Below are 13,606 nucleotides of genomic sequence, written 5' to 3'. Positions count from 1 at the left end.
AGGCTACATGCTTCTGTGACCCTTCAATGAAGCAGATTTTTTTTGTTGTTGTTCTGAAATCTTCCCCAGATATGTGGCTTTATGCAAACCTGTTTCTGAGCTCTACAGGCAGATCTTTTGACCTCAGGGGTTGGTTTATGCACTGATATACATTTGATTGAATTTGCAACAGGTTAACTTCACTCAAAGGATAGGTACATCTACAAGCAATATGAATGCTGCAGAGCTACATTTTAACTGTCCCAGATAAGGATATGAGTCTTATGCAATATATTCATTCATTTTGTTTATTAATTTTTTTACACATTTGCAAAGATGTTAAAAAAAATTTTTTTCTCCCATCATTATGATGTATGGAGTGTAGATTGATATGGAAAAAAGTAATTTAAAGCCGTTTAACATAAGGCAGCAAGATAAAACATGAAAAAAGGGGTACAAATACTTAGAGAGAGAGCGAGAGAGAGAGAGAGAGAGAGAGAGAGAGAGAGAGAGAGAACTGTATTAAAATACCTGTGAACAATAGAGACACTGAATATTTGCATGGTCAACAGGACAGTTTATTCTCCAAAAGCACTTGGTCAAACTTTCATTTTGTACTACAAATGTCAGGTTAAATAAAAACTTGAATCTTTTATTTTGGGTGATTCAACGAATCCTGAATGAAAATTATTTGAAGAAACAAATTGTATTGTAGGGCAGACTAGGCTTACTGGTGACATTGAAAGTATTTTCTATGGGGGTTTTGCCAAACATGTCCAAAATTATACTTGTTTTAAGTATTAAGTAACTGGCAAAGACAAAATTGTTCACATTATTTTAATAATAGAAATTGAACCCTTAAGGTGTGAGCTGGATTAACAAATATGGCATGTTAAAAATCCATCTTCCCATGTTAGCAAATATATTTGGCTTTATCTGATAATTTAATATTATTGTTTTAATTACGTTAACTTCTCAGACTGTGTACATAAAATATACTGCGTAATTAAGACGAGGCTCAAATTAAAAAGACATTTGCTTAATTTGTCATACAGCACAGCCTCGTGACAACAGCAGTACAAGCTCAGGAACAGAGTAGCCGAGTACAGTGGGGAAACAACCAACAAAATCTCATATGTTTGTTTTTGAAAGCATGTTACACGTGTATTTCGAGTAAATCAATCTAAGCGTCTGTGTAAATGATGTTAGCCAGTTTATTCACATTGGAGGTTAACAAAAGTCTATTTCCCATCTACTACTCTTGCATTCGTGTCATGTGGTTTGACCAAAAACCCGGATTGGATCGCGGAGGTCACCTGAGGAAAAATCACCACCCGTCGTCATACTCGTGATTCCCTGTGTTGATGTGACCAAGGAAAAATCGTATATTTTGTGCACGTTATATGTGTTGAATTACATACGGACAGATTCTAAATCATGGCGAAAGCACAAGGTAACGTTACGTTAAGTTTTTAGGTTCACTTATTTATTAAATGCCGTTTCAAAGCGTCATGCCATTCATAATGAAACTCGCGAGGTTGTAATAGCAATAGGCTAGTTACAGGTAACGTTAGATCTCATATGAACTTCAATGTCCAGTTTAAGCGTTGCGAGTCTGTCGCAATAATTAAGACTCCCCACTTGTTCGTTTTCTACCCCTTAAGTTAACATTACCGGTCAAATACAAGCCGTTTCAGAATACGTACACAGCCATTAATGTGTTATTATATTTGCGTGTACCTAAAATGTTTTATTGTTCCTTTATTTCAACCTAAACTGCACTTATATTAAATTAAATACTCCACTCCATATCTTATTAACGGCAGCGCTAAAATGTAGCCGTTAGAACGCTCGCGGATGGATACGTGAAGACCGATAGCAAAGCGATATAGCGCGGTTCTCAAATAAGGCGAAAACGTGGTTTTAATGTAGCAAAGGCTTTAAAATAAACCGGTGAATAAATTCAGTGTTAACGTATGCGCTAATAGTTTGAAAAGAAGCCACTTAGCGACTCAACAGGTCGAGGACTCGTCTAGACAGAAGGGTGGGAGTGAGTAACATACGCAACAACAACCGGTACACCTTCCGTCTTCCTCCACAGCGGTCTCCATTTTAACTCCTCGCCCAGCCTGCACCTCACGTGTCCTGGACTGTCTTTCTCACATGACCCGTGTGTTTGTCCCCGTGATCAGCGCTTCCATCTCCCGTATTTCAAGTGTCGCTGAATATCGCATTTTTAAATCCGTTCGCCTTCATGGATATGCTCGAACAGAGCTTGGACACCTCGACGAGGTGAGAGCGCGTCCTTTATGCACGGCCATCCTCAAGGCCCCAGTCAACCATTTTCTGCTCTGTTTTTATAGTAGGGCAGTTAGCAATCATCTTTTAAGTTTATTTTCTGACTTTTATTAAGTTTTGTGCATGCCACTAATACAATAAGTTACACTTCAGATACGAATAGCACGAAGGAAACAACATATCCCAGTCGTTTTAACATCGATGGTCGACATATTTATATCACTATTAGCCTGATTGCTAATTTGGAGATTTTTGTCTGTCCTTGGTGTTTGAAAATAAAACAACAACTCCAAGCCGGTGTACCTTTCCTATTAACAATAGTCTTCAATATTAATATTTTATTTAATATAAAAGATGCTGAACTAATGTTCAAGTAGAAATGTCGTGTTTAGTTGGTAACTGTCGGAACAAAAGCTCTTCAGCGATTTTAAGCATTAACGTTAAATTCCTTCAACCTGAAAACAACCCCCAGTCTTTTCATCCAGATGCTTTATATGTTTAGATCTCTGTTTATTTAATCCAGTGTTGTTTGTTTGACTATATATTTCTATCTGAAGAAAACGTTGCTTTTAGTATTTTTGAATTTTGCAGACCACTTTAAAAACGGTGAACCGTTTTTTTTAGTGATGAGAAGGGGGCGTTCACTGTTGACCAAGTTAAGGAGACCGATCTTGATGATCTAGGGCAGATTTATATCTAAAGCATTTTTCTCAAACATTACCTTTTTAATAGATTTCTAAATAGTTCAAACGCCTCTTTAAATAATTGCATCAATACCGAATGTAGTAGATAAGTCCGATTCGTTAACGAATTGTTCTTTGAGTCGGATCTTTTCAATGAATCGATTCGCTATTCTTTCAGAAATCTGCCTGAGAATAAAAAGGAGTTCAATAGCAGTATGACAAAAAATCTCAAATTTAAAACATGTAAAAAAACATTTTCTAAATAATTTTTTATTTTATTTTTTTATTATAAATGCAAATTATATCCAGGGACTGAAGGACTGAAATACACAATTACTTAAACACTATTATTGTAAACAACACTATTATTTTTGAACCAGTGTTTTGAGTTAATCATTTAGCAGAAATGACTGTCAGATTTCCATAACTAGAATCCGTCCAAAGCCTGTATGATCTCTAGATCTTCCTTTGAGTAGTTTCATAAGATGACACAGAACATGCTCTTTCTCTGTGCAGCCACGACAAACAGGAAACTGAGGAGGTTGTTCATCTGCAGGAGGGTAAGTAAAAACATGTAGCTCTGAATGATGTGTACAAGCAGTGAATGATGCATATGTCAGTATAACGCTGTTGGTTTGTGGTGCATTTCTCAGGAGAGGGGGTGGGGGCGGAGGAGCAGGCAGCGGTTACCATAGCAAGTGTCCAGCAAGCAGCAGCTTTTGCAGACCACAATGTTCAATACCAGTTCCGGACCGAGAACTCTGGTGGACAGGTCAGTGCGACCTTTGACCTTTCCAGGGTTCAAACTGGAGTCATTCTGTAATAAAACATGACCTGTAGTACTGTGTCTCAGTCACGGCTCTTATGAGAATGCTTTTATGTCTGTATAATGCATTTTTTGTCTGCGAGTGTCATTTTAGAATTCTATATTTTTATTACAATACTATTGAATTCATAACTGTTTATTACTATTATAATGTACTATTATAATAACAATAAATCATGCATAAGAGCAACCTTAAGCCAAACCTTAATCCTAACTTTAAACGTATAGTAAGAACACGTAGTTAATAAATATTCATTAGTACTTAAATGTATAATTACACTGTAACAAGGAAACCTTAAAATAAAGTGTAACCACAAATTATTTAGATATTTTGTATTATTGTAATATGTTTATATATAATATTTCTTTGTCAAATGAGCTTTCATAGTAATATTTTCTTTTTTGTTTAGTTTAAGTTTTAGTAATTGAATTTTTTATTTATTTAAAGCGATGTAGCGATTTGTTTTTGTAAATCAACTTAAACCAATTTTATTTCAGTTTGTTGCCAAGGCAACATTTCACATTTTCATTTATGATTTTTCTGTGTAGGTTTTTCATTTATATTTATATACAATTTTCATTGAATTCTGTGTCAGTTAACAAAATCAATTTTTTTAAATGTATTGTTTTATAGTTAACAATAAGAACAATGCTGTATAAAACAGCAGTTCATAGTCAAAAAGAAATAGAAACTGCCTGTATTCACTTTCATAATGCATATTCCTGGTGTTATTGTAAAATATTCATTGGTGCCTATTATTCCAAAAGAAAAAAAAAATCTGTTTATTCATATTCATTAATAAAAATAAAATGGCTCCCTCTGAAACTGCTTTCTCTTTTTGCTGACATTATCATGCTATTGGATGATGCTAAGCACCAGCCAAATAACTATATAGGGATTATTTTAGCAGGCTTATATTCTACTATGTAATGTCCACTATTTATTATAATTAGATTTCTGATTATTTTATTTACTGTGGAATATACTATTTTATTCAGAAATGTCAAACCATGAAAGTAAGTTTCAAATGGGAAATCATTTTTGCTTTAATGCGTTTGTTATTTAAAGCCACATAATTAGATTATGCAATTTAAGGATACAAAACATACTTACAAAGTTGACCTTTGTGTTGTGTCCTGGTACAGGTGACGTATCGCGTGGTCCAGGTAACAGAGGACCATTTGGACGCAGCAGGAGATGGAGGAGCGGCAGTCAGTGTAGTGTCCACAGCCTTTGCCGGAGCACAGCAAGCAGTAGCACAGGTGTGTATGGAGAAGACTGGACGGGAGCATGGGGAAAAGCAAAAAATGAATGCAGTGTCATTGTTTCTTATATTTCTATATCTATAGGCTGTCATCCAGAACCCTTTCAGTAATGGAGGCAGTCCAGCGGGGGAAACAGTCGGGGGGGAGACACGCTTCGCCTACTTCCCAGCAGCAACTGTCAGTGACGGTACAGCTGTCTCAGTGCAGGCCACGTCTGATCCGACCCTCACACAGGCCGGAGGTCAGTCTCACATGCTGAAGTCCAAAAACAGTTTTTGACATTGATACTGAGCATGTTTTACTGCTGTACATGTTCTGCTGGTTTACATGCAAATCACTAAAACAGCGATGCAAATAAGTTGTATTTAGAAGAATTGTATGTGAATTGTGATGATAAATTTAGCATTAAATTCTAGAGTGCTCCAAATTGTCAGTGGGAAGCATGAATAGTTTTTACAACTGAACCACTTGTCCTATGGCTGCAGGAGATATTTTTTATAATTTCTTTGGTCAGAAATGGTTCAAAATTTGCAAAATCATCCTACCTACTGTAAAACACTCAATATGGCTGGATGCACTTAAATCTGCCATTAGGGTGCTTTTCTGTAACATATTACACATTCTATAGTCCGACTCAACACAGATTAAGGTGTTTACATGCAGAGAGAAAAATGTATACATGTCAATCAGTTAATAATGAAGCTGTTTATAATTTCATGTTGAAAAAATGGTTACGCACGGATGACGACAAATGTTGTACGCTTAAAGGAATGGTTCACCCAAAAGTCGTTTACTCACCCTAATGTCATTCCAAACCTGTATGAGTTTCTTTCTTATGTTGAAAAATTCTAGTAATTAAACCATTGAAAGTCCCCATTGATTCCAAAGTATTTCTAAGTGTACTATCACACTCCTAGTGTCTATGAGCGTGATATTGCTCAAATATATCGATATTTTCCTAGTGTGTGACATAGCTTTCATTCTTCAGGTCAATCACATATTCATGAAAATATATAACAACAATAATAACTATATTGACAAATAAGAGAGATCTGATTTCAGTCCTTGAAAATCAAAAAAGTAGTGCAAGAAAATCCTGGAATTTTATTTTGCAGTATTTGTAAGAACCATGTTTTAAGTTACCAGTTCTTGGACCATTTTAATGGACCGTCTTTTTATATTTCCTATTTTACATTTCCTATTATTTAATTTATCATTGTTTCTTTTGAACAAAACTATTTTCAGAGATTTCAAATATTCTTGTACCCTGTCAAGGACAAAGCTAACCATTTAAAAACTTGATATCAAAATCATCCCAAATGCTACATGTGTTGCCACTATATTGCAGAGTAACCTTTTTTATGTTATTGCTGTTTCAAATATTCCACCATAATCTGCAGTCTGAGCCTGTCAAGGGCTAATGGCAATGGCAGATACGTTACTAGTTAGTTTCAAGGGCAATCAATTTTTTTTTTTTGTGCCAAATAACCCTATGTATGTGTATGTTAAAGCTTTTTTTTTTTTTTGCTTTAACCCCTGAGTATGTTAATCTGCTTTCTTTCACATACAGTGTTGATAACAGATGCTGCAAGTGCAAGTTCATTCATATTGTGTTTTTCAACATTTCTGTTTTTTTGTTAACCTTAGGTCAGTTTTACGTGATGATGAGTCCACCAGATGTTTTACAGACTGGAACACCACGGACCATCGCCCCTCGTACACACACATACTCTACGTAAGTATGATAATGAGTCAACATCCCTCCCTTTCCCACCCCCTCCCTGCACAGCCCAGTCCACCCTCTGATTCCAGTGCTATGTACATAATGATTTGATCCCTTCACGTTCCCCCAAATTAATTTCAGTTTGCAGAACAAGAGTGGAATTTCAAAACAAATCCTGATAAATTTTCCTGCAAAACGCCTCAAATTGAGAGTGTGGCGCTATTTTTAAAATGCATTGATTTCACATATAAATATGCAAAGTATTGTCCAATCAAGTGCAGTCAGAAAAACAACCGAAAAAATTTGTCCCACTTGCCTGCCATCCCCAGAGACCTTGGTGAACATGAGACTCTTCAACACAGCAATTCAGACTGGTGAGGAAGACCTTTTACATCCCCGCGCCCTTTCAACTGCCAGCCGTATGTCTCTAGAGCAGCTGGCTTTTTAAAGGAATTGTCCACCCAAAAATTAAAATTCGCAGAAAATGTACTCTCCCTCAGACCTGAGGAATTTACATAACTTGCTCACCAAGTAATGTAATCCTGTAATGGATGCTCTGCAGTGAATGGGTGCCGTCAGAATTGGAGTTCTAAAATCTAATAAAAACATTATAATAATCAACAAGTAGTCCACATAACTGTAGTCCATCAGTTAACATCTTGTGGATTACTGTTATGTTTTTATAAGCTATTTGGTTTCTCATTCTGACGGCACCCATTCACTGCAGATGATCCGTTGGTAAGCAAGTGATGAAATGTTAAATTTCTTCAAATCTGTTTCAATAAAGAAACAAACTAGTCTTATCTTTGATGGCTTGAGGGTGATTACATTTTCAGCAAATGTAAATTTTTGGGTGAACTATTCCTTTAATCCAATACTGTATAAATACTGTAGATGTGTTTGCTGGTGTTTTGAGTTTTCTTCATGTTCGGAAGACATCAGTTGAATCAATTCCAACCTCTAAAAACCGAAATGAGGAAAAATCAAAGGGTTACATGTTTCTTTTAGGCTAACCTGTTTGTCCAGACTTAATACAACCTTTGGGTAAAAATTTAATTGACCTAACCAAAATTTATGACTAAATAATGAACTGTTGTAATATCAGTAAATGGGCTGAAGAAATGTTTGTTTTCCGATAGGCTTCAGTTGTGTTTTGTCATGCAGATTAATTTGGTGTGTTTGGTATTTTAATGGTGCACTAAACAAGCTAACACAAGTGTCGTCTTTTTCTTTTCTCTGTCTTACCTGCACAGGAAGATTGATGGCCCCCGGGCGCCTCGTGATGAGCGAAGGAGAGCACAGCACAATGAAGGTGAACTAACACATGTCTCTTTAGAGCTCAGATTATGTACAGTTTCAGTGAAAGCAGGAAAATCTGTTCAGAACATGTCATGATCAATGTCACAATTTTAACAAATGTAAAAAGTAATGATTTTTTTTTTTTTTTCAGTTAAAATGAAACTAAACTAGAAAAATGTAGAACTGGATCATTGTCCATCAGAAGTTGATTGAATTGTAATGTGGAGTTAAATTGTTGCGGTGGTGGAAGTTATTACACTTTAATAACACATTAGTAAAGACAGGTTTTTAATTGAAAGTAGCATACGCTGATAACTCATTCATAAACCAGGAGCATGCATCAGGAAGTGAAAATGGGGTCAATTTGGATTTCATATTGGCTTTGAGTAATTCAGTGTATAGAGAACAGAAGTGGCTCAGTTTGGACTGTTGCTAAATTAGTTTTATTTGTGTTTTTGAAGTGGAAAGGAGAAGAAGAGACAAAATCAACAACTGGATTGTCACGCTGTCTAAAATCATCCCAGACTGCAATATAGACAATACCAAAACAGGAGCAGTAAGTAACTTAGATCTTCTATTCTTGGGCCTGTTGTACCTCTTAGACCTGCTAATGTTCATGAACTGCTTGTCCTCCTCTCTAGAGTAAAGGAGGCATCCTGTCTAAAGCGTGCGACTACATTAGAGAACTCCGACAGACTAACCAGAGGTTTCAGGAGAGCTACAAGGAGGTGGAGAGAATACAAGTGGACAATGAGCTACTAAGACAACAGGTATTTTTAATAAATTAAATCCTAATTGGTAAATTGATGAGATCGTTGGTATTTTACTGACCAAGTCCGATTGGGCACATTGTAATATGTTGATTGTCCATTGTCCTGCAGATTGAAGACCTGAAGAACGACAATGCACTTCTCAGAGCTCAACTACAACAGCATGGCCTGGAAATCAGCGAAACTACATCACAGTGACAAAAAAAAAAAACCTTCTCATAAATAAACAGTCTCAAGTGGAGAAATAACCCTCAATGACACACTTGTTCACAACTCATCATAGACTTAAGATGTGCTGCAACTCAAGTAGGGTGTGAATGCTTATTTGATACACAGACACATCCTTCTGACAAGAGACATTCTGACTATTGTGAAAATAATATCTGCTGTACAAGCACGTTTTGTTTTCTCCCTCACTTTCACGAGAACTCAACAACCTGGATTCGGTCTAAATGGAATAACCCTCTTCTTCCAGAAGTATCCCGCTTGCCATAAGTCTTTGTCTTTAGTTTAAATCTCTGATTTGTGATCCAGTTGTATGCCTGCTCATGCCTAATGTTCATGTTTTGTTTTGTTTGAAACACCTTGTGGGTTTTAATTTTTCTTACTTCGGGCAAATAGTACTACTATAACATGACAGATTTTTTTTTCTCTCTCTCTTTTTTTTTTTTAAGGGTTCTGCGGTATTGTATTTATTAGCTTTAAAGAAATTGCGTAGCAGCAGGTATACAAAACCTTTGCTAATGTTTTTAATTTGATTGTTTTTCTGTCCAGCAGTCTTTCCATATATCAGACTTTGTGAAATGCATTTATCTGGCTGATCAGAGACTTGACATTGTGGCACATCAAGAGTAATTTACAGTATAAATTTGCTTAGAAAAGAAACAAAAGTGCATAGAGTATGTTTTCATATAAAATAGAGACTTATGATATCTAAAACTGCATTACCTATAAATTTCATTTTTCAGAGTCCATTATATTTAATGCACTGTGATTTTAGTGAAGGATGAACAAGTAGCTCAGGGTTTTGAGGTGCAGGAAAATAGCCAAGGCTCTGGAACTCCCCACTAACCTTGTTAACCCTGCATTTTTTGTCCTTTGGCTTTAACATACTAGAAACATGTACTGTATATATCATGTATTTGAACCAGTTGTTGAATTCCCAGGCAAATAAAATGGAAGATGCACAATAGAAACAAATAGAATTGCTACTGCTAGTAGTGTTCTGGCTTATTTTGTTGAAGCTCATCTTCCATCTTATTTTGTAACAGTCCTAATTTGGTTTAAGACCGTGATCAACAAAGTTTTGAACAATAAAATCAGAGATGAGCTTTGAACATAAGACACCATTTAATTATAAGAGTATGAGCATTAATATCTTACGGCAATGGAAGTTAATGAGCTATGCATAAGGAAACCTATTAAAAAAGAAAATTATTATTGACTAGCACCCATTCATTTATCTCCACCTGTCTCTAGTGTATTGGTCAAAACAAAACAGCTTAAGTTAAATCTCAAGCAATCAGTGATCATAGCAAAGTGCAGTTAAACATCAATAAATGTTTCTAAATTTCCACATAGCAATAAAGAGAGTGCACAGATAAACTTTATTAAACTATATGTCCTCTTCACAGTTTTAATGCTGTACTTGAATGACTGTTGATTGACAGAGTCAAGAACTGTAGTCTAATGCACTGCTGCTTTAAAATCAAATCTTAGAATATTTTTATTCATGTTTGGTTGAATTGAGGAACCTTTAGCATGGCATTCTTACCACTGGTTTCATGACTATAAGCTATACAACGCAGTTGCTTTGTTTATACCTAGTGACTGTTGATGTTTATGTATATACTTATATAAAAGAGAAACCTAGAGTAACAATGCAGGTTTTTTTTTTTTTTGTCCTTCAAAGCAACAAAAGTGCTGAAATAAATGTAAAGTAGTCATATGATGTGATTAATATTTTCCTTTCTTTTTGGAGTGTTACAAGCTCTTGGTGCATAAAGAAGATCTGTAAAGTTTCAAAGACTGAAGTCTCAAATCCGAATAGATATTCTTTATCAAAGTTAAGACTCTGTCATGCCCTCCTAAAACGGCTTGTTTAAACACGCCTCCACATGTCTACATCACTATGTGGAAAGATTTGCAAATCGTGCCGAAAGAGCATGATTATCTGCTTTATTATGTCTAAAGCTGACCATGCTAGTTGCTGAGGAAATACATCAACTTTGCGCTGTGGATCACCAGATCAGCATTCACTGTGGACGAAGCAGTGTCCAGCCCGGGGTCGTCACGTGTGGTTGATGCTTCGTCGAATCTGCCAGCCGTTTCTCACTCAAGCCTCTGGCCATTCCTCACTCTGCAAGGACAGTCTGGCACTTCTGATTCCGGTATGTGAGTAGGTTTTTGCCACTGGTGATTCAAACGCGAGTTTTGTGCAGTGCAAAGTAGCACTTGTTGTTTGTCATTTCTCCGATCACAAAAGCAGACATCCATTTTATGTTTATGCGGTGCAATATCCACGCAGTGTGTATAAGCACAGCATAAGTCATTATAATCAGTTATTATTTTCCCACTGGATGCAGCAACTGCCTCGTTTGTAATGGGTTTTATTGTTTTTGTTCTGTCATGCCAGTACTCTGGGAAATGCCTTAACAGTATATGCTGGGGGGCGTAACATTTCCGTCAGATGCTTGAAACATTTGGCCAATCACAACACTGGAGAGCTGTCCAATCTGAGCATACCTCGCTTTGTAAAACAACAAGCTTTGTAAAAACGTGTTTCAGAAGGTGGGGCATACAGGAGAAAACATTAATGTACATTATGTGGAATATAATGTGTTTTTTAACCTTTAAACTACATAAACACATTTTATTACACCAAATACACAAAATAATTTTCTTTTTCTTTTTATGACCTCTTTAAATTAACTGCAATGCAGTTAAAAATTTTCTTGTCTGTTACGACTCCAGTACAAACATGAAAAGACACATACAGTATACCTCGACAGCCTTATATTGTTTCACTGGGTCTCACTGCTAGATCTTTTAGAAGACATCATGATCACATCTCATTCAGTTGCTCTCTTTATCGTAAAATGTAATAAGTATCCGTCTAACATTCTATGATGTATCTAACGGTGCTTAGAGGTCATGACTGAAAAATAGAAAAGAACTGCACGCACTCTCTGGGCTTTCATGTAAGTAGGGCACATTTTTGTTCTGCTCAGAAAGTGAGTTAAGTTTCATTTCTCAAGAATGAGAAACATAAATAAGACATGATATTTTTAAGGCCGGGTTTGATTACATTTGTACATATCACAAAGTTTCATTTCTAGACAATAGAAACCTAGACAAAGCTCTATATATGGTCTGTTCAGGAAGGGGCTATGACTATATAAGCCCTACATGAAATCAAAATCCACACAGGCAGAAAGCAAAGAACTGGGTAAGAATAATCTTGTGTTTGAGTAGCAGATATTTAATGATAAAGCACTGAATTCATGATGAAGCTATGAAAAATGCTTTGTAGCCTAAATAATTATATCACAGTATGAATTCACTGCAGATGTTGTAAATAGGGTAAAGGAAAAAAATATATCTATATTTTTTTGAAGGGGGTCTGTTTAGGGGGACTCCCCAAAAGCTTTGACACAATTCAAACACTGTACATGTCTCATTTATGTAGCTTTTTTCAGTTTTGTGACTTCACAACAAATATCACTGCTGAGTCTGACCTACAGTTAGCTGCAATGACTTCCCGAAAACACAGGCAGTTCTGTTTGGAGCCAATGGGAAATAAACCTGTACAAGATCTTCCTGGAATTGGTCGTGCGCTTGGCGGGCGACTCCAGGGCAATGGTATAAGACATGCACGGGACATCGAGGGCCATTTCCTGGTCTTCAACCAGGACCAGGCGAAGTTTGGAAACTGGCTTAGAGACAACTGTGGCGCAAATGCTAAGCAGCAGAGGGACTGTTACAATGGTGTGAAAGAATGGACAAAAAATAATTTGTAAAGAGGTGGGATCATTTGCATCTATCATCCATAATGATATTCATAGATTTCTGTTCTATTCTTGAATATATCATCTAATTATGAAAATGTCTACTCTTGTATACTCTAATGAATCTTATTTCAAATTGCAGGTGAATATCAAATAATCACGGAAACTTTTCAAACACTGTTTACTTGGAAAATTTCATTTTTGTAATTTCTTTTGCTTGCTTGAGTGTTTTCTGTTGAAGTCTGCTTTTTATATGTTCATGTTCTTTAGAGTCTGTTTAATATGAAATAAAAATAAAAAATCATGAGCACAACCTAATTTGTGTGTATGAATACATTACCAAATAAGGAAGGGTGCAGTGGGGTTTAATGCAAATTATAGGCAAAAGCTTGAAAAGGCTCAGGAGGGATGTGTTTGAGGCTGAACTCCATGGAAAAGACCTACTCGCTGTTACTTTCTTTTTTTATGAAAAATACATGTATATTCATTGTGACAGCATTATTGTGTTTCACTGGTTCTCACTACTATCATACAGTTCTAGAGGAACTCTATATATGGTCTGTTCACGTAGGCAGAAAAAAAAATGGACAGGAAACACCTTTGTACGGGTGTGGCTTGTATTTTTCTGTGGAGTATACAGAGCAAAAGACTGGGTGAGTGTGTAACGAATTATTAAGCATTATTAAGATTTTTACTGATAATATTCTTGATTTCATTTTGAAGCACTGGAGAATGCAAGTGGGACTCTTATTTTA

At 36.0% G+C, this 13,606-nt stretch overlaps 1 protein-coding gene across 2 annotated transcripts; it reads left to right on the top strand.

Annotated features, from left to right (window-relative positions):
* Positions 1 to 1,815: 1,815 nt before the first annotated feature.
* usf2 (upstream transcription factor 2, c-fos interacting) lies at positions 1,816 to 10,181 on the top strand. 2 transcript variants are annotated; one of them, XM_026290091.1, is made up of 11 exons: positions 1,816 to 2,271; positions 3,477 to 3,520; positions 3,614 to 3,732; positions 4,933 to 5,049; positions 5,137 to 5,293; positions 6,700 to 6,787; positions 7,105 to 7,149; positions 8,029 to 8,087; positions 8,536 to 8,630; positions 8,716 to 8,844; positions 8,956 to 10,181. In XM_026290091.1, exons 1-11 carry the CDS (start codon positions 2,234 to 2,236, stop codon positions 9,040 to 9,042), a joined length of 978 nt encoding a protein of 325 aa, XP_026145876.1. In that variant the 5' UTR covers positions 1,816 to 2,233; the 3' UTR covers positions 9,043 to 10,181. The 2 variants fall into 2 exon arrangements, with proteins under 2 accessions (XP_026145876.1, XP_026145877.1); XM_026290092.1 differs by lacking the exon at positions 7,105 to 7,149 and having other exon boundaries at positions 1,817 to 2,271.
* Positions 10,182 to 13,606: the final 3,425 nt, after the last annotated feature.

Source organism: Carassius auratus, chromosome 19 (assembly GCF_003368295.1).
Source record: "Carassius auratus strain Wakin chromosome 19, ASM336829v1, whole genome shotgun sequence".
Lineage (NCBI taxonomy): Eukaryota > Metazoa > Chordata > Actinopteri > Cypriniformes > Cyprinidae > Carassius > Carassius auratus.
This window is presented reverse-complemented; position numbering and strand designations above follow the sequence as displayed.

Excerpts from the sequence above, each read along its gene's own strand:
- usf2 (XM_026290091.1), top strand. The coding sequence starts at position 2,234 with ATGGATATGCTCGAACAGAGCTTGGACACCTCGACGAG. Across the intron at positions 5,050-5,136 it reads CACAGCAAGCAGTAGCACAG|GCTGTCATCCAGAACCCTTT; the intron begins GTGTGTATGGAG and ends CTATATCTATAG. Across the intron at positions 5,294-6,699 it reads GACCCTCACACAGGCCGGAG|GTCAGTTTTACGTGATGATG; the intron begins GTCAGTCTCACA and ends TGTTAACCTTAG.